The 19772-nt window shown below is 61.4% G+C and overlaps 1 protein-coding gene across 1 annotated transcript in view; it reads right to left on the reverse strand.

Annotated features, from left to right (window-relative positions):
• Positions 1-19772, reverse strand: part of HCFC1 (host cell factor C1) — a 68486-nt gene that overhangs the window by 21131 nt on the left and 27583 nt on the right. Inside the window, 10 exon segments of the mRNA XM_090126490.1 lie at positions 2761-2919; positions 4457-5204; positions 5207-5980; positions 7363-7643; positions 8468-8606; positions 10521-10663; positions 12709-12928; positions 14526-14630; positions 15860-16096; positions 19405-19602. Coding sequence (XP_089982616.1) covers positions 2761-2919; positions 4457-5204; positions 5207-5980; positions 7363-7643; positions 8468-8606; positions 10521-10663; positions 12709-12928; positions 14526-14630; positions 15860-16096; positions 19405-19602 — 3004 coding nt within the window.

Consider the following 19772-nt stretch of genomic DNA (forward strand, 5'->3'; position numbering starts at 1 on the left):
CCACCAATTAGGGCCCCCCCCCACCAATTACTGCCCCCCCACCCCATCACTGCCCCCCCGCAAATTAGGGCCCCCCCCCACCAATTAGTGCCACCCCCAAATTAGGGCCCCCCCCTCACCAATTAGTGCCACCCCACCAATTAGGGCCCCCCCCCAGATTAGTGCCCCCCCCCCACCAATTAGCGCCCCCCACCCCATTACTGCCCCCCCCAAATTAGTGCCCCCCCCACCAATTAGTGCCACCCCCAAATTAGTGCCCCCCCCCCCACCAATTAGTGCCACCCCACCAATTAGTGCCCCCCCACCCCATTACTGCCCCCCCCCAAAATTAGTGCCCCCCCCACCAATTAGTGCCCCCCCACCCCATCACTGCCCCCCCCCAAATTAGGGCCCCTCCCTCCACCAATTAGTGCCACCCCACCAATTAGGGCCCCCCCCCAGATTAGTGCCCCCCCCACCAATTAGGGCCCCCCCACCCCATTACTGCCCCCCCCAAATTAGTGCCCCCTCCACCAATTAGTGCCACCCCACCAATTAGTGCCCCCCCCACCCCATTACTGCCCCCCCCCCCAAAATGATGCCCCCCCCTCATAATTTGCTTCACCCCCCCAATGATGCCCCCCCCCCAATTTGCTTCACCCCCTCCCCAAAAGGACGCCCCCCCCCTCTTAATTTGCTTCGCCCCCCCCCAATTTGCTTCACCCCCCCCAATGATGCCCCCCCCAATTTGCTTCGCCCCCCCAATAACACCCCCCCTCCCCATAATTTGCTGCCCCCCCCCAAAATGATGCCCCCCCCATCATCTGCTTCCCCCCCCAAATGCTGCCCCCCCCAATTTGCTTCGCCCCCCCAATGACACCCCCCCCTCCCCATAATTTGCTTCCCCCCCCCAAATGCTGCCCACCCATAATTTGCTTCGCCCCCCCCAATTTTCTTTGCCCCCCCATAATTTGCTTTGCCCCCCCCAATGTGCTTCGCCCCCCCCCCAATTTGCTTCGACCCCCCCATAATTTGCCTCCCCCCCCCAAATGCTGCCCCCCCCACTTTGCTTCGACCCCCCAATGACGCCCCCTCCCCAATTTGCTTCCCCCCCCCATAATTTGCTTCCTCCCCCCATAATTTGCTTTGCCCCCCCCATAATTTGCCTCCCCCCCCCAAATGCTGCCCCCCCCAATTTGCTTCGCTCCCCCAATTTGCTTCGCCCCCCCAATTTTCTTCGCCCCCCCCCAATTTGCTTCGTCCCCCCCCCTAATTTGCCTCCCCCGCCCCAAATGCTGCCCCCCCCAATTTGCTTCCCCCCCCAATGATGCCCCCCCCACTTTGCTTCGACCCCCCCCATAATTTGCCTCCCCCCCCCAAATGCTGCCCCCCCAATTTGCTTCGCCCCCCCAATGACGCCCCCCCCCAATTTGCATCACCCCCCGCATAATTTGCTTTGCCCCCCCCCATAATTTGCTGCCCCCCCCATAATTTGCCCCCCCCCATAATTTGCTGCCCCCCCCAAATGCTGCCCCCCCAATAACACCCCCCCTCCCCATAATTTGCTGCCCCCCCCCAAAATGATGCCCCCCCATCATCTGCTTCCCCCCCCCAATTTGCTTCACCCCCCCCATAATTTGCTTCACCCCCCCATCATTTGCTTTGCCCCCTCCAATTTGCTTTGCCCCCCCCCCAATTTGCTTCATCCCCCCCCGTAATTTGCCTCCCCCCCCCAAATGCTGCCCCCAACTTGCTTCCCCCCCCAATGCTGCCCCCCCCCAATTTGCTTCACCCCCCCATAATTTGCTTCGCCCCCCCCATAATTTGCTGCCCCCCCCCAAAATGACGCCCCCCCCCATTTGCTTCCCCCCCCCAAAAGGACGCCCCCCCCCCAAATGCTGCCCCCCCCCAATTTGCTTTGCCCCCCCGATGACACCCCCCCTCCCCATAATTTGCTTCCCCCCCCCGAAATGCTGCCCCCCCCCAATTTGCTTCCCCCCCCCAAAATGACGCCCCCCCCCAATTTGCTTCACCCCCCCATAATTTGCTTCACCCCCCCAATTTGCTTCGCCCCCCCAATGATGCCCCCCCATAATTTGCTGCCCCCCCCAATTTGCTTTGCCCCCCAATGATCCCCCCCCCATAATTTGCTTCCCCCCCCAAAATGATGCCCCCCCCCAATTTGCTTCACCCCCCCCTTAATTTGCTTCGCCCCCCCCAATGATGCCCCCCCCATAATTTGCTTCCCCCCCCAATGACACCCCCCCTCCCTCCCCATAATTTGCTTCCCCCCCCCAAAATGACGCCCCCCCAATTTGCATCACCCCCCCCTTAATTTGCTTCGCCCCCCCATAATTTGCTTCGCCCCCCCAAAATTTGCTGCCCCCCCCCCATAATTTGCTTCGCCCCCCCTCCAATTTGCTTTGCCCCCCCCAATTTGCTTCATCCCCCCCCCAAATGCTGCCCCCCCCAATTTGTTTCCCCCCCCAATGCTGCCCCCCCCAATTTGCTTCACCCCCCCATAATTTGCTTTGCCCCCCCCCATAATTTGCTTCCCCCCCCAAAATGATGCCCCCCCCCCAGAATTTGCTTCCCCCCCAATGATGCCCCCCCCATAATTTGCTTCGCCCCCCCCAATTTGCTTTGCCCCCCCAATGACACCCCCCCCTCCCCATAATTTGCTTCCCCCCCCAAAATGACGCCCCCCCCCAATTTGCTTCACCCCCCCATAATTTGCTTTGCCCCCCCCCCCCCCAAAAAAAAGTGCCCCCCCCCACCCACCGGCACTGCAGGCCCCGGCGGGGGGGTGGACTGGGTGACGTTGGTGACGGCTCGTGTTGGGGGGGGGGGGCGCGGTGCCGGCGGGGGGGGGGCCGCCCCCATCCCCGGGGGGGGGCACCGAGGGGTCGCCGTTGCCGTTGGAGGCCGGAGGGGGGGGGTCTGCATTAAAAAAAAAAAAAAAGGGGGGGGGGGGGGCACAAAATGGGAGAGGGGGTGAAATTCTGAGGGGGGGGACGTTTGGGGGGGGGGGCGTTTGGGGGGGCTGTAAGGGGGGGCGTTATGGGGGGGGGCGTTATGGGGGGTCTGTAAGGGGGGGGCTGTAAGGCGGGGTTAAAAGGGGGGGGTCGTTATGGGGGGGGCTGTTATGGGGGGTCATTAAGGGGGGGCGTTATGGGGGGGTTAAAGGGGGGGCGTTTTATGGGGGGGGTTTTATGGGGGGGCGTTATGGGGGGGCGTTATGGGGGGGCGTTATGGGGGGGCGTTATGGGGGGGCGTTATGGGGGGGGTTTTATGGGGGGCTAAAGGGGGGGCTGTTATGGGGGGGTCTTTATGGGGGGGGCGTTATGGGGGGGCGTTATGGGGGGATTAAAGGGGGGGGTCTTTATGGGGGGGCTGTAAGGGGGGGTTAAAAGGGGGGGGTCGTTATGGGGGGGGCTGTTATGGGGGGGGGTCTTTATGGGGGGGTCGTTATGGGGGGGTTAAAGGGGGGGCGTTATGGGGGGGTCGTTATGGGGGGCTGTAAGGGGGGGTGTTGGGGGGGGGGCGTTATGGGGGGGCTGCAAGGGGGGGGCCTAAGGGGGGGTTAAAGGGGGGGCTTTATGGGGGGGGTCGTTATGGGGGGGTTAAAGGGGGGGCTTTATGGGGGGGGTTTATGGGGGGGGGTCTTTATGGGGGGGTCGTTTTGGTTGGGGTTTTATAGGGGGGGTCTTTATGGGGGGGGTCGTTATGGGGGGGTTAAAGGGGGGGCTTTTATGGGGGGGGTCTTTATGGGGGGGGCGTTATGGGGGGGTTAAAGGGGGGGCTTAATGGGGGGGGTTTATGGGGGGGGTCATTAAGGGGGGGCGTTATGGGGGGGCCTTTATGGGGGGTTTTTATGGGGGGGTGTTATGGGGGGGGCTTTATGGGGGGGTTAAAGGGGAGGCATTATGGGATGGGAGGTATTATGGGATGGGATGGGATGGGATGAGTGGCATTATGGGATGTGATGGGAGATATTATGGGATGGGTGGCAGATATTATGGGATGTGATGGGATGAGTGGCATTATGGGATGGGATGGGAGATATTATGGGATGGGATGGGAGGCATTACGGGATGGGAGGCACTATGGGATGGGAGGCACTATGGGATGGGATGGGAGGCGTTATGGGATGGGATAGGAGATATTATGGGATGGGATGGGAGGCATTACGGGATGGGATGGGATGGGAGGCATTATGGGATGGGAGATATTATGGGATGGGATGGGAGGCATTACGGGATGGGAGATATTATGGGATGGGATGGGAGGCGTTATGGGATGGAAGCCATTACGGGATGGGATGAGATGGGATGGGAGGCATTATGGGATGGGACGGGAGATATTATGGGACGGGATGGGAAGCATTATGGGATGGGAGATAGTATGGGATGGGAGGCATTATGGGACAGGATGGGTGACATTATGGGATGGGAGACATTATGTGCTGGGATCCCACCTTGGTTGCCCCCCATGGCGGAGGTGACGGTGGTGGCCGTGTGGGTCGTCCCGGTCTCGTGGGTCTCACAGGGGGGGTTGGAGCAGCCAGGGGGGGTCCCTTCCAACGGCGTCACCGCGGGGGGGGCCGGGGGGTCACCCGGCTGCTCGGGGCCGCCCCCACCGCTGGCCTCGGGTGGGTCGGGGGTCTCGCAGGGGGGGTCGGAACGAGGCTGGGACCCCCCCTGGGGGGGCTGGGAGCCCAACGCCATGGTGGTGGTGGCCGTGTTGGTGGTGGCCGTCTCGTGGGTTTCGCAGGGGGGGTTGGAGCAGAGCTGGGACCCCCCCGGGGGGGGTTGGGACCCTCCGTTGGCGTTGTGGGTCTCGCAGGGGGGGTTGGAGGACTGCTGGGACCCCCCCGGGGGGGGTTGGGATCCTGCGTTGGTGGCGTTGTGGGTCTCGTAGGGGGGGTTGGAGGAGCCCAGAGCCATGGTGGTGGTGGCCGTGTTGGTCGTCCCCGTCTCGTGGGTCTCGCAGGGGGGGTTGGTGCAGAGCTGGGAGCCCCCCTGGGGGGGTTGTTGGGACCCCAAAGCCATGGTGGTGGTGGCCGTGTTGGTGGTGCCAGTGTCGTGGGTCTCGCAGGGGGGGTTGGAGCAGAGCTGGGACCCCCCCTGGGGGGGTTGAGACCCCAAAGCCATGGTGGTGGTGGCCGTGTTGGTGGTGCCGGTGTCGTGGGTCTCGCAGGGGGGGTTGGAGCAAAACTGGGACCCCCCCGGGGGGGCTGGGACCCCAAAGCCATGGTGGTGGTGGCTGTGTTGGTCGTCCCCGTCTCATGGGTCTCGCAGGGTGGGTTGGAGCAGAGCTGGGACCCCCCCAGGGGGGGTTGTTGGGACCCCAAAGCCATGGTGGTGGTGGCCGTGTTGGTGGTGCCGGTGTCGTGGGTCTCGCAGGGGGGGTTGGAGCAGAGCTGGGACCCCCCCTGGGGGGGTTGTTGGGACCCCAAAGCCATGGTGGTGGTGGCCGTGTTGGTCGTCCCCGTCTCATGGGTTTCACAGGGGGGGTTGGAGCAGAGCTGGGACCCCCCCTGGGGGGGCTGGGAGCCCAGAGCCATGGTGGTGGTGGCTGTGTTGGTCGTCCCCGTCTCGTGGGTCTCGCAGGGGGGGTTGGTGCAGAGCTGGGACCCCCCCAGGGGGGGTTGAGACCCCAAAGCCATGGTGGTGGTGGCCGTGTTGGTCGTCCCCGTCTCATGGGTTTCACAGGGGGGGTTGGAGCAGAGCTGGGAGCCCCCCAGGGGGGGTTGTTGGGACCCCAAAGCCATGGTGGTGGTGGCCGTGTTGGTGGTGCCGGTGTCGTGGGTCTCGCAGGGGGGGTTGGAGCAGACCAGGGTGACGGTGCCGGGGGTCCCGTCGCTCTGCCCCCCGTCGGCCGCCGGCTGCTCGGCGGTGGGCGACGCCAGGATGGAGACGGGCAGATCCGGCACCGGCTGAGCCGCCTCCACGCCGCTGGGGGCGGTGATGAGCGTCACCTGGGTGGGCTGCGACACCGGCTGCGTTTGGGTGGGGGGGACAGAGGGGGGACAGCGTTACCAACAGCCCATAGACCCCAATACCCTTCTAGTGCCTCCCAATACCCTCCCAGTCCCTCCCAGTGCCCCCATACCCTCCCAGTGCCTCCCAGTCCCTCCCGGTGCCTCCCAATATCCCCCCAATGCCTCCCAATACCCTCCCAGTGCCCCCCAGTGCCTCCCAGTCCCTCCCAGTGCCTCCCAATACCCTCTGAGTCCTTCCCAATGCCTCCCAGTCCCTCCCAGTGCCCCCAATATCCCCCCAGTGACTCCCAATGCCTCCCAGTGCCCCCAATATCCCCCCAATGCCTCCCAGTCCCTCCCAGTGCCCCCAATACCCTCCCAGTCCTTCCCAATGCCTCCCAGTCCCTCCCAGTGCCCCCAATACCCTTCTAGTGCCTCCCAGTCCCTTCCCAGTGCCCCCAATACCCTCCCAGTCCTTCCCAATGCCTCCCAGTCCCTCCCAGTGCCTCCCAATACTCTCCCAGTGCCTCCCAGTCCCTTCCCAGTGCCCCCAATATCCCCCCAATGACTCCCAGTCCCTCCCAGTGCCCCCAATATCCCCCCAGTGCCCCCCAGTGCCTCCCAGTCCCTCCCAGTGCCCCCAATATCCCCCCAGTGCCTCCCAGTGCCCCCAATATCCCCCCAATGCCCCCAATATCCCCCCAATGCCTCCCAGTCCCTCCCAGTGCCCCCAATATCCCCCCAATGCCTCCCAGTCCCTCCCAGTGCCACCAATATCCCCCCAATGCCTCCCAGTCCCTCCCAGTGCCACCAATATCCTCCCAGTACCCTCCCAGTGCCCCCAATACCCCCCCAGTGCCCCCCATATACCCTCCCAGCGCCCCCCAATACCCTCCCAGTGCCTCCCAGTGCCTCCCAATACCCTCCTGGTGCCTCCCAATACCCTCCCAGTCCTTCCCAATGCCTCCCAGTCCCTCCCAGTGCCCCCAATACCCTTCTAGTGCCTCCCAATACCCTCCCAGTCCCTCCCAGTGCCCCCATACCCTCCCAGTGCCTCCCAGTCCCTCCTGGTGCCTCCCAATACCCTCCCAGTCCTTCCCAATGCCTCCCAGTCCCTCCCAGTGCCCCCAATATCCCCCCAATGCTTCCCAGTCCCTCCCAGTGCCCCCAATATCCCCCCAATGCCTCCCACTCCCTCCCAGTGCCCCCAATATCCCCCCAATGCCTCCCAGTCCCTCCCAGTGCCCCCAATATTCCCCCAATGCCTCCCAATGCCTCCCAGTCCCTCCCAGTGCCACCAATATCCTCCCAGTGCCTCCCAGTCCTTTCCAATGTCTCCCAGTCCCTCCCAGTGCCCCCCATATACCCTCCCAGCCCCCCCCCCCCCCGCCCATTCCCACCTGCATGGTGATGGTTGGCGTGCCGAGCGCCCCGGCGGCGGCGGTGCCGGCGGTTTGAGCCGCCGAAACGGTGATGGCGGCGGGGTTGAGGACCTGGCTGGACAGCGTGGCGATGGTTCCCAGCGTGGTGATGGGGGTGGCCAACGAGGCGCTGCTGCTGCTGCTGCTGCTGCTGCTGTTGTTGTTGTTGCTGGTGCTGCTGCCACCGCCGCTGCCGGGACCCCCGGTGCCAGCCAGGCTGGTGGACACCGTGCCCGTCACCGTGCCCAGCGTCGTCACACCTTGGGGGGGGGAGGCGTGGAGGGGTCGTTGGGGGGGTGGGGGGAACAGTGGGAGGATGGCCCCCCCAATCCCTCCCACCCTCTGGGGGAGGAGGCTGTAGAATTGGGAGGACCCTGGGGGAGGACCCCATGGATTTGGGAGGACCCTGTGGCACTGGAGGACCCCGTGGGAGGACCCCATGGATTTGGGAGGACCCTGTGGCACTGAAGGACCCCATGGATTTGGGAGGACCCTGTGGCACTGGAGGACCTCGTGGGAGGACCTCATGGCACTGGAGGACCCCACAGATCTGGGAGGACCCTGTGGCACTGGAGGACCCCGTGGGAGGACCCCATGGATTTGGGAGGACGCTGTGGCACTGGAGGACCTCGTGGGAGGACCCTGTGGCACTGGAGGACCTCGTGGGAGGGCCTCATGGCACTGGAGGACCCCACAGATCTGGGAGGACCCCGTGGGAGGACCCCATGGATCTGGGAGGACCCTACAGATCTGGGAGGACCCCGTGGGAGGACCCCATGGATCTGGGAGGACCCTACAGATCTGGGAGGACCCCGTGGGAGGACCCTGTGGCACTGGAGGACCTCGTGGGAGGACCCTGTGGCACTGGAGGACCCCATGGGAGGACCCTGTGGCACTGGAGGACCCCGTGGGAGGACCTCGTGGCACTGAAGGACCCCACAGATCTGGGAGGACCCAGACAGACATGGGGACGTGGGGGGACACGGGAATAGATATGGGGACAGATATGGGGACGGCTGGACACGGGGATGGACAGCCAGGCGGACGCGGGGACAGACAACCATCCAGACAGCCGGACACTGACCGGTTGTGCCTTTGACCACCAGCGTGGTGACGGTGGGTTTAACGGCTGAGACGCTGACCGGAGTCACCAGGCGAACCCCCCCCATGGGAACCGTGCGCAGAATGGTGCCCGGCTGGCCTGGGGCGCCTTTCAGCACCACCTGCGGGGACAGCGGCACCGGGTGAGGGGGGGGGGTGGGGGGGGGGGAGGGGGTTATAAGGGGGGTTGGATGGGGGGGGGGGGGGACATAGGGGGGACATGGGGGGGATGTGTGCAGAATGGTGCCCAGTTGGCCTGGGGCGCCTTTCAGCACCACCTGCGGGGACAGCGGCACCGGGTGAGGGGGGGGGGGATGTGGAGGGGATTGGGGGGGGGACATGGGGGGGATGTGTGCAGAATGAGGCCCGGCTGCCCTATGGCACCTTTCAGCACCACCTGCGGGGACAGCGGCACCGGGTGAGGGGGGGGGTGGGGGAGGTTATAAGGGGGGGGTTGGATGGCGGGGGGGGGGCAATGGGGTGATGATGGGGTTATGGGGTGATGATGAGGGGGTGATGATGAGGGGGTGATGGGGTTTTGATGGGGTTATGGGGTGATGACAATGGGGTGACAATGGGGTGGCAATGGGGTGACAATGGGGTGGCAATGGGGTGACGATGGGGTGACGATGGGGTGACGATGGGGTGACGATGGGGTGACGATGGGGGGGGGTGAAAATGGGGTGACAATGGGGTGACAATGGGGTTACAGGGTGATGACAATGGCGTGACAATGGGGTGATGATGGGGTTATGGGGTGATGATGAGGGGGTGATGGGGTTTTGATGGGGTTATTGGGTGACAATGGGGTGACGATGGGGTTATGGGGTGATGATGGGGTTTTGATGGGGTTATGGGGTGGCGATGGGGTGATAATTGGGTTATGGGGTGATGATGGGGTTTTGATGGGGTTATGGGGTGGCGATGGGGTGATAATTGGGTTATGGGGTGATGATGGGGTTTTGATGGGGTTATGGGGTGACGATGGGGTTACGGGGTGATGATGGGGTGATGACGGGGTTACGGGGTGATGATGGGGTGATGATGGGATGATGATGAGGTTATGGGGTGATGATGGGGTTATAGGGTTACACAGTTATGGGGTGATGATGGGGTGATGATGGGGTGATGATGGGGTTATAGGGTTACAGGATGATGGGGTGATGATGGGGTTATGGGGCGACAATGGGGTGACGATGGGGTTATGGGGTGATGATGGGGTTTTGATGGGGTTATGGGGTGACGATGGGGTGGCGATGGGGTGACGATGGGGTTTTGATGGGGTGATGATGGGGTTACGGGGTGATGGGGTGATGATGGGGTTATGGGGTTATGGGGTGATGATGAGGGGGTGATGATGAGGGGGTGATGGGGTTTTGATGGGGTTATGGGGTGACAATGGGGTTACGGGGTGATGACAATGGGGTGATGATGGGGTGACAATGGGGTGATGATGGGGTTATGGGGTGATGATGAGGGGGTGATGGGGTTTTGATGGGGTTATGGGGTGACAATGGGGTGACAATGGGGTTAAGGGGTGATGACAATGGGGTGACAATGGGGTGATGACGATGGGGTGACAATGGGGAGACAATGGGGAGATGGGGTGACAATGGGGTTACGGGGTGATGACAATGGGGTGACGATGGGGTGACAATGGGGTGATGATGGGGTTATGGGGTGATGATAAGGGGGTGATGGGGTTTTGATGGGGTAACAATGGGGTAACAATGGGGTTAAGGGGTGGTGACAATGGGGTGACGATGGGGTGACGATGGGGTGACGATGGGGTGACGATGGGGGGGGGTGAAAATGGGGTGAAAATGGGGTGACAATGGGGTTTTGATGGGTTGGCAATGGGGTGACGATGGGGTGAAAATGGGGGTGACGATGGGGTGATGATGGGGTTTTGATGGGGTTATGGGGTGACAATGGGGTGATGATGGGGTTTTGATGGGGTTATGGGGTGACAATGGGGTGACGATGGGCTGACAATGGGGTGGCAATGGGGTTTTGATGGGGTGGCAGTGGGGTACCTGGGTGACGCCCTGCTGGCCGTGCCCGGCGCCCAGTTTGGGGACGGCGGTGATGATTTTGGCCGGGGTGCCGCTGCCCGACGTCATCACCTTGGTGGTGATGATGGTGATGGGGGATTTGATGCCGGGGCTGCTGGTCACCCCTGGGGGGCCGGGGGGGGGGCACGGGGTCACCACGCTGCCCATAAGAGACCCCTGGGTGCCCCCAGCCCCCCCCCCCATGTCCCCAGCCCTCACGTTCCCGTCCAGCTGCCCCCAAATCCCTCCCTGATCCCCCCCCCCCCCCCAGGTGCCCCCAACTCCCCCCATTATCCCCCCCCCCCCATTATCCCATTCCCCCCCCATTATCTCCCCCATTCCCCCCCCCATTAAAGCTTCCCACCCCCCCCCCAGATGCCCCCATCTTCTCCCATTCCCCCCATTCCCCCCCATTACCCCATTATCCCCCCATTACTCCTTTACCCCCCATTCCCCTCCCCATTATCCCCCCCCCATTCCCCCCATTTCCCTTCCCCATTCCCCCCCCCTTACTCCCCCATTCCCCCCCCTCCATTACTTCTCCCCATTCCCCCCCCTTACTCCCCCATTCCCCCCCCATTCCCCCATTGCCCCCCATTATCCCCCCCACTATTCCACCATTCTCCCCCCATTATTCCCCCATTCCCCCCCCATTATCCCTTTATTTACCCCATTACCCCCATTCCCCCCCATTACCCTATTCCACCCCCATTATCCCCCCCCATTCTCCCCCCCGATTATTCCCCCATTAACCCCCCATTCCCCCCCCATTATTCCCCCATTCCCCCCCCCATTATCCCCCCAATTCCCCCACCCCATTATCCGCCCCCATTCCCCCATTCCCCCCCCCATTATTCCCCCATTCCCCCCCCATTCCCCCCCCATTATTCCCCCATTCCCCCCCCCATGTTCCCCCCATTATCTGCCCCCATTCTCCCATTCCCCCCCCCATTCCCCCCCCATTATTCCCTCCATTCCCCCCCCATTATTCCTCCCCATTCCCCCCCCATTATCCCCCCCATTCCCCCCTCCATTCCCCCCCCAATTATCCCCCCCATTCCCCCATTCCCCCCCCATTATCCCCCCATTCCTCCCCATTATCCCCTCCATTTCCCCCCCAATTATCCCCTCCATTCCCCCCCCTCATTCCCCCCCCATTATCCCCTCCATTCCCCCCCCCATTCCCCCCCCATTATTCCCCCATTCCACCCCATTATTCCCCCATTCCCCCCCCATTATCCCCTCCATTCCCCCCCCTCATTCCCCCCCGTTATTCCCTCCATTCCCCCCCCAATTATCCCCCCCCATTATCCCCCCATTCCCCCCCCATTATCCGCCCCCATTCCCCCATTCCCCCCCCCATTCCCCCCCCATTATTCCCCCATTCCCCCCCCATTCCCCCCCTCCATTACTTCTCCCCATTCCCCCCCCATTATCCCCTCCATTTCCCCCCCATTATCCCCACATTCCCCGCCCATAATTCCCCATTCCCCCATTCCCCCCCCGTTATCCCCTCCATTCCCCCCCCATTCCCCCCCCCATTATTCCCCCATTCCCCCCCATTTCCCCATTCCCCCCCCTTACTCCCCCATTCCCCCCCTCCATTACTTCTCCCCCCATTCCCCCCCCATTATCCCCCCATTACTTCTCCCCATTCCCCCCCCATTATCCCCTCCATTTCCCCCCCATTATCCCCACATTCCCCGCCCATAATTCCCCATTCCCCCATTCCCCCCCCGTTAACCCCTCCATTCCCCCCCCATTCCCCCCCCCATTATTCCCCCATTCCCCCCCATTTCCCCATTCCCCCCCCTTACTCCCCCATTCCCCCCCTCCATTACTTCTCCCCCCATTCCCCCCCCATTATCCCCCCATTATCCCCCATTCCCCCCCCATTATTCCCCCATTCCCCCCCCATTATTCCCCCATTCCCCCCTCCATTCCCCCCCCAATTATCCCCCCCATTCCCCCCTCCATTCCCCCCCCATTATCTGCCCCCATTCCCCCATTCCCCCCCCATTATCCCCTCCATTCCCCCCCCAATTATCCCCCCCATTCCCCCATTCCCCCCCCATTATTCCCTCCATCCCCCCCCCCATTATTCCCCCATTCCCCCCCCAATTATCCCCCCCATTCCCCCCCCAAATCTGCCCCCCCCCCATGCACCGACCGGTGGCTCCGGGCTGGGTGATGATGGCGGACATGGGGATGGTTTTGATGATGGTGGTGGTGCCAGGTTTGGTGGTGCTGGGGGACACGGAGCTGATCCCCAAAATGGTGGGTTTGGGGCCGCCCCCCCCCGCCTGCGTCGTCGTCACCAACGTGGGGGGCTTCCCGTCCGCCGACGTCACCAGCTTCAGGATGGTCCCCGCGGGAAGGGGGCCTTTCGTCTGGGGGGGGGGGGACATGGGGGGACATGTGGGGCGGGGGGACGTGGGGGGCAGTGGGGGGCAGTGGGGGGCAATGGGGGGACATGGGGACATTTGGGGTATGGGGGGTAATGGGGGTAATGGGGGGACATGGGGACATTTGGGGCATGGGGGGCAGTGGGGGACAGTGGTGACATGTGGGGCGGGGGGATGTGGGGGGCAGTGGGGGTAATGGGGGGACATGGGGACATTTGGGGTATGGGGGCAGTGGGGGTAATGAGGGTATGGGGGGGACATGGGGACATTTGGGGTATGGGGGGCATTGGGGGCAATGGGGGGACAGGGGGGGACACGTGGGGGGCAGTGGGGGGCAGTGGGGGTATGGGGTGACATGGGGACATTTGGGGTATGGGGGGTAATGGGGGTAATGGGGGGACATGGGGACATTTGGGGCGGGGGGACGTGGGGGGCAATGGGGGTAATGGGGGCATTGGGGGGACATGGGGACATTTGGGGTATGGGGGGCATTGGGGGACAGTGGGGACAATGGGGGGCAGTGGGGATAATGGGGGGACATGGGGACATTTAAGGTATGGGGGGCAGTGGGGACAATGGGGGGCAGTGGGGGTATGGGGGTAAATGGGGACATTTGGGGTATGGGGGGCAGTGGGGGCAATGGGGGTATGGGGGGACATGGGGACATTTGGGGTATGGGGGGCAATGGGGGGCAGTGGGGGGCAGTGGGGGTAATTGGGGTAATTGGGGCAATGGGATGTGGGGATATTGGGGACAGTGGGGACAATGGGGGCAGTGGGGGGCAATGGGGGCTGTGGGGACATTTGGGGCATGGGGGGCAATGGGGGGCAGTGGGGGTAATGGGGGTATGGGGGTAAATGGGGACATTTGGGGTATGGGGGCAGTGGGGACAATGGGGGCAGTGGGGGTGTGGGGACATTTGGGGCATGGGGGGCAGTGGGGGTAATGGGGGCATGGGGGGCAGTGGGGACATGTGGGGCAGGGGGATGTGGGGGAAGATGGGGGGCAGTGGGGTAATGGGGCTGTGGGGACATTGGGGGCAGTGGGGGGCTATGGGGCAGCTATGGGGTATCTATGGGGCAGAGATGACCCTATTGGGTACTATGGGACACTGCAGGCCACTGGGGGGCGCTATGGAGCAGCAATGGGGCCGTCATAGGAAACCTATGGGGCAGGGATGGGGTATCTGTAGGGGAAGCTATGGGGTATCTATGGGGCAGCAATGGGGCGGCTATGGGGCAGCTATGGGGCAGCTGTGGGGCAGGCAAAGGGCAGATTAAGGGCGGGTAAATGGCAGCTATTGGACACCAGGGGGCGCTATGGAGCAGCAATGGGGCCGTTATAGGAAACCTATGGGGCAGCCATGGGGCAGCCGTGGGGCGGCTATGGGGCGGCTATGGGGCGGCTATGGGGTATCTATGGGGCAGCTGTGGGGCAGGCAAAGGGCAGATTAAAAGCGGGTAAATGGCAGCTATTGGACACCAGGGGGCGCTATGGAGCAGCAATGGGGCCGTTATAGGAAACCTATGGGGCAGCTATGGGGCGGCTATGGGGCAGCTATGGGGCGGCTATGGGGCCGTACCTGTATGATCTGTGTGACCGGCCCCGTGGAGGCCTGCCCCGTCACGGCCGACGTCTGCACAGGTTTGGTCTGAACCACCGACATCACCTTGCCCAGGTTGGAGATCTGTGGGGCGCAGCGGCACGGAGGGCTATGGGGCTGGGCCCCACACATCGCCCCACACATGGGCGCTATGGGGCTGGGACCCCCCCAACCCCACACACTGCCCCACACATGGGCGCTATGGGGCTGGGCCCCACACATCGCCCCACACATCAACCCCCACACATCACCCCACAGATGGGCGCTATGGGGCTGGCCCCACAAAACACCCTACACATCCCCCCACAGATGGGCGCTATGGGGCTGGGACCCCCCCAACCCTACACATCGCCCCACAGATGGGCGCTATGGGGTTGGCCCCCCCCCCAACCCTACACATCACCCCATACCCTACACATCACCCCATAAATGGGCGCTATGGGGCTGGGACCCCCCCAACCCTACACATCACCCCACAGATGGGCGCTATGGGGCTGGGACCCCCCCCAACCCTACACGTCACCCCCTCCCCCTCCCCACTCCCCCCATCCCATAACAAACCCCCCCATCCCATAAACCCCCACCCCATAACCCCCCATCCCATAACAAACCCCCCCATCCTATAACAAACCCCCCCCATCCCAAAACAAACCCCCTCCCCCTCCCCACTCCCCCACCCCATAACAAACCCCCTCCCCCAATCCCATAACAAACCCCCCCATCCCATAACAAACCCCCACCCCATAACAAACCCCCTCCCCACTCCCCCCATCCCATAACAAACCCCCACCCCATAACAACACCCCCTCCCCCAATCCCATAACAAACCCCCCCATCCCATAACAACCCCCCCCTCCCCATAATAACCCCCCTCCCCCCTCCTTATGCCCCCCTCCCCATAACAAACCCCTCCCCCTCCCCACTCCCCCCTCCCCATAACAAACCCCCCCACCCCATAAAACCCCCCCCACCCCATCACAAACCTCCTTCCCCCCCCCTCCCCCCATCCCATAACCCCCCCCATCCCATAACAAACCCCCATCCCATAACAAACCCCCTCCCCCTCCCCATTCCCCCCACCCCATAACAAACCCCCCCCTCCCCATAACAAACCCCCTCCCCCCTCCCCCCATCCCATAACAAACCCCCTCCCCCTCCCCCCTCCCCCCATCCCATAACAAACCCCGCCACCCCATAACAAACCCCCTCCCCCCCCACTCCCCCACCCCATAACAAACCCCCTCCCCCCTCCCCCCATCACCCCTTCCTCCTTGCCCCCCCCCCCTTTCCCCCCCCCCAAACCCCAAACTCACCAGCGCGCTGCCCCCCGGCACCGAGATGGGACTTTTGACCAACGTGATGGTTTTGGTGACCCCCCCCACCACGGTGGTCATCACCTGCGCCTGCTGCGCCACCGTCACCGTGCCGGATTTGTGCACCGTGATGATGGGCCGCGTGGCAGCGCTGCTGGAGGGGGGAGGACCCCCCCCCCCCCCGGTGCCCACCTGAGCCGCCGCCGTCTTCAGCATGCGAGTGGCCGGGGTGCTCACCTATGGGGGGGGGGGGTCAGAAAGGGACACAAAGGGGTCAGAAAGGGACACAAAGGGGTCAGAAAGGGGACCAAAATCGTCAAAAATGGACCCAAAATGGACCTAAACAGCCTCAAAGTGGACAGAAAGGGACACAAAGGGGTCAGAAAGGGGCCCAAAATCGTCAAAAATGGACCCAAAATGGACCTAAACAGCCTCAAAGTGGACAGAAAGGGACCCAAAGTGGACAGAAAGGGACACAAAGGGGTCAGAAAGGGACACAAAGGGGTCAGAAAGGGGACCAAAATCGTCAAAAATGGACCCAAAATGGACCTAAACAGCCTCAAAGTGGACAGAAAGGGACACAAAGGGGTCAGAAAGGGACACAAAGGGGTCAGAAAGGGGACCAAAATCGTCAAAAATGGACCCAAAATGGACCTAAACAGCCTCAAAGTGGACAGAAAGGGACACAAAGGGGTCAGAAAGGGGCCCAAAATCGTCAAAAATGGACCCAAAATGGACCTAAACAGCCTCAAAGTGGACAGAAAGGGACACAAAGGGGTCAGAAAGGGGCCCAAAATCGTCAAAAATGGACCCAAAATGGACCTAAACAGCCTCAAAGTGGACAGAAAGGGACCCAAAGTGGACAGAAAGGGACACAAAGGGGTCAGAAAGGGACACAAAGGGGTCAGAAAGGGGACCAAAATCGTCAAAAATGGACCCAAAATGGACCTAAACAGCCTCAAAGTGGACAGAAAGGGACACAAAGGGGTCAGAAAGGGACACAAAGGGGTCAGAAAGGGGACCAAAATCGTCAAAAATGGACCCAAAATGGACCTAAACAGCCTCAAAGTGGACAGAAAGGGACACAAAGGGGTCAGAAAGGGGCCCAAAATCGTCAAAAATGGACCCAAAATGGACCTAAACAGCCTCAGAGTGGACAGAAAGGGACACAAAGGGGTCAGAAAGGGACACAAAGGGGTCAGAAAGGGACCCAAAGTGGACAGAAAGGGACACAAAGGGGTCAGAAAGGGACACAAAGTGGACAGAAAGGGACCCAAAGTGGACAGAAAGGGACACAAAGGGGTCAGAAATGGACACAAAGTGGACAGAAAGGGACACAAAGTGGACAGAAAGGGACACAAAGGGGACATAAACAGCCTCAAAGTGGACAGAAAGGGACCCAAAGTGGACAGAAAGGGACACAAAGGGGTCAGAAAGGGACACAAAGGGGTCAGAAAGGGACACAAAATCGTCAAAAATGGACCCAAAATGGACCTAAACAGCCTCAAAGTGGACAGAAAGGGACACAAAGTGGTCAGAAAGGGACACAAAGTGGTCAGAAAGGGACACAAAGGGGTCAGAAAGGGACCCAAAGTGGACAGAAATGGACCCAAAGTGGACAGAAAGGGGCCCAAAGAGGTCAGAAATGGAACCAAAGTGCACAGAAAGGGACACAAAGGGGTCAGAAAGGGACACAAAGGGGACAGAAAGGGGCCCAAAGTGGACAGAAAGGGACCCAAAGGGATCAGAAATGGACATAAAGTGGACAGAAAGGAACCCAAAGTGGTCAGAAAGGGACCCAAAGTGGACAGAAAGGGACCCAAAGTGGACAGAAAGGGACCCAAAGTGGACAGAAAGGGACCCAAAATGGACCTAAACAGCCTCAAAGTGGACAGAAAGGGACACAAGGGGGTCAGAAAGGGACACAAAGGGGTCAGAAAGGGACACAAAGGGGACAGAAAGGGACCCAAAATCGTCAAAAATGGAACCAAAATGGACCTAAACAGCCTCAAAGTGGACAGAAAGGGACACAAAGTGGACAGAAAGGGACACAAATTGGACAGAAAGGGACCCAAAGGGGTCAGAAATGGACACAAAGTGGACAGAAAGGGACACAAAGGGGTCAGAAAGGGACAGAAAATGGACATAAACAGCCTCAGAGTGGACAGAAAGGGACCCAAAGTGGTCAGAAATGGAACCAAAGGGGACAGAAAGGGACCAAAAGTGGACAGAAAGGGACACAAAGTGGACAGAAAGGGACACAAAGGGGTCAGAAAGGGACACAAAGGGGTCAAAAATGGAACCAAAGAGGTCAGAAAGGGAACCAAAGTGGACAGAAATGGACCCAAAGTGGACCTAAACAGCCTCAGAGTGGACAGAAAGGGACACAAAGGGGTCAGAAAGGGGCCCAAAATCGTCAAAAATGGAACCAAAGTGGACAGAAAGGGACCCAAAGTGGACAGAAAGGGACCCAAAGTGGACAGAAAGGGACCCAAAGTGGACCTAAACAGCCTCAGAGTGGACAGAAAGGGACACAAAGTGGACAGAAATGGACACAATGAGGTCAGAAATGGACACAAAGTGGACATAATCAGCCTCAGAGGGGTCAGAAAGGGACACAAGGGGGTCAGAAAGGGACCCAAAGTGGTCAGAAATGGACACAAAGTGGACAGAAATGGACACAAAGGGGACAGAAAGGGACCCAAAGTGGTCAGAAAGGGACACAAAGTGGTCAGAAAGGGACACAAAGTGGACATAAACAGCCTCGGAGGGGTCAGAAAGGGACCCAAAGTGGACAGAAAGGGGCCCAAAATCGTCAAAAATGGAACCAAAATGGACAGAAATGGACCCAAAGTGGACAGAAAGGGACCCAAAATGGACCTAAACAGCCTCAGAGTGGACAGAAAGGGAACCAAAATGAACAGAAAGGGACACAAAGAGGTCAGAAAGGGACCCAAAGTGGACAGAAAGGGACACAAAGAGGTCAGAAAGGGACACAAAGAGGACAGAAATGGAACGAAAGTGGACAGAAAGGGGCCCAAAATCGTCAAAAATGGACCCAAAATGGATCTAAACTGCCTCAAAGTGGACAGAAAGGGACACAAAGTGGTCAGAAATGGACCGAAAGAGGTCAGGAATGGAACCAAGTGGCCCCAAAATGGACAGAAATGGACCCAAAGTGGCCAGAAATGGACCCAAAACGGTCACTCAGCTGCCCCACAACTGCACCCCCCCTTCACCCCCAGCTGCCCCCCAACTGCCCCCACTGACCCCCAACTGCCCCCATTGATCCCCAGCTGCCCCCCCTGCCCCCCTTGACCCCCAGCTGCCCCCCAACTGCCCCCCTTGACCCCCAGCTGCCCCCCAACTGCCCCAACTGCCCCCAGCTGCCCCCCAACTGCCCCCATTGACCCCCAGCTGCCCCCCAACTGCCCCCATTGAACCCCAGCTGCCCCACAACTGCCCCCACTGCCCCCATTGATCCCCAGCTGCCCCCCCTTGACCCCCATCCGCCCCCCAACGCCCCCCCCAGTCCCAGCACTGACCATGACAGGCGACGAGGCCACCTTGACGGCGGTGGGCAGCGTGGTGGCGCCGGGGGTCACGGCCACCGTTTTGACGATGGTGGTCCCGGGGGGGACGCTCAGCACCGTGGGGGCCGACGAGGGGGGGATCTTCTGGGTGGCCGCTGCCGCCGCTGCCAGGGCCGCCATGCCGCTCATCTGGGGGCTGCTGCCCATCACCTGCGGGGCGCCGGGACACACGTTGACCCCACGGACCCACGTGGGACCCCACAGACCCACATGCGGCCCCATAGAGCCACACTGGACCCCACAGACCCACATCTGATCCCAGAGACCCACATGGACCCACATGTGACCCCACGGACCCACGTGTGACCCCATAGACAAAC

Source organism: Phasianus colchicus, chromosome 29, assembly GCF_987193195.1.
Source record: "Phasianus colchicus chromosome 29, bPhaCol1.hap1.1, whole genome shotgun sequence".
NCBI classification, from domain to species: domain Eukaryota; kingdom Metazoa; phylum Chordata; class Aves; order Galliformes; family Phasianidae; genus Phasianus; species Phasianus colchicus.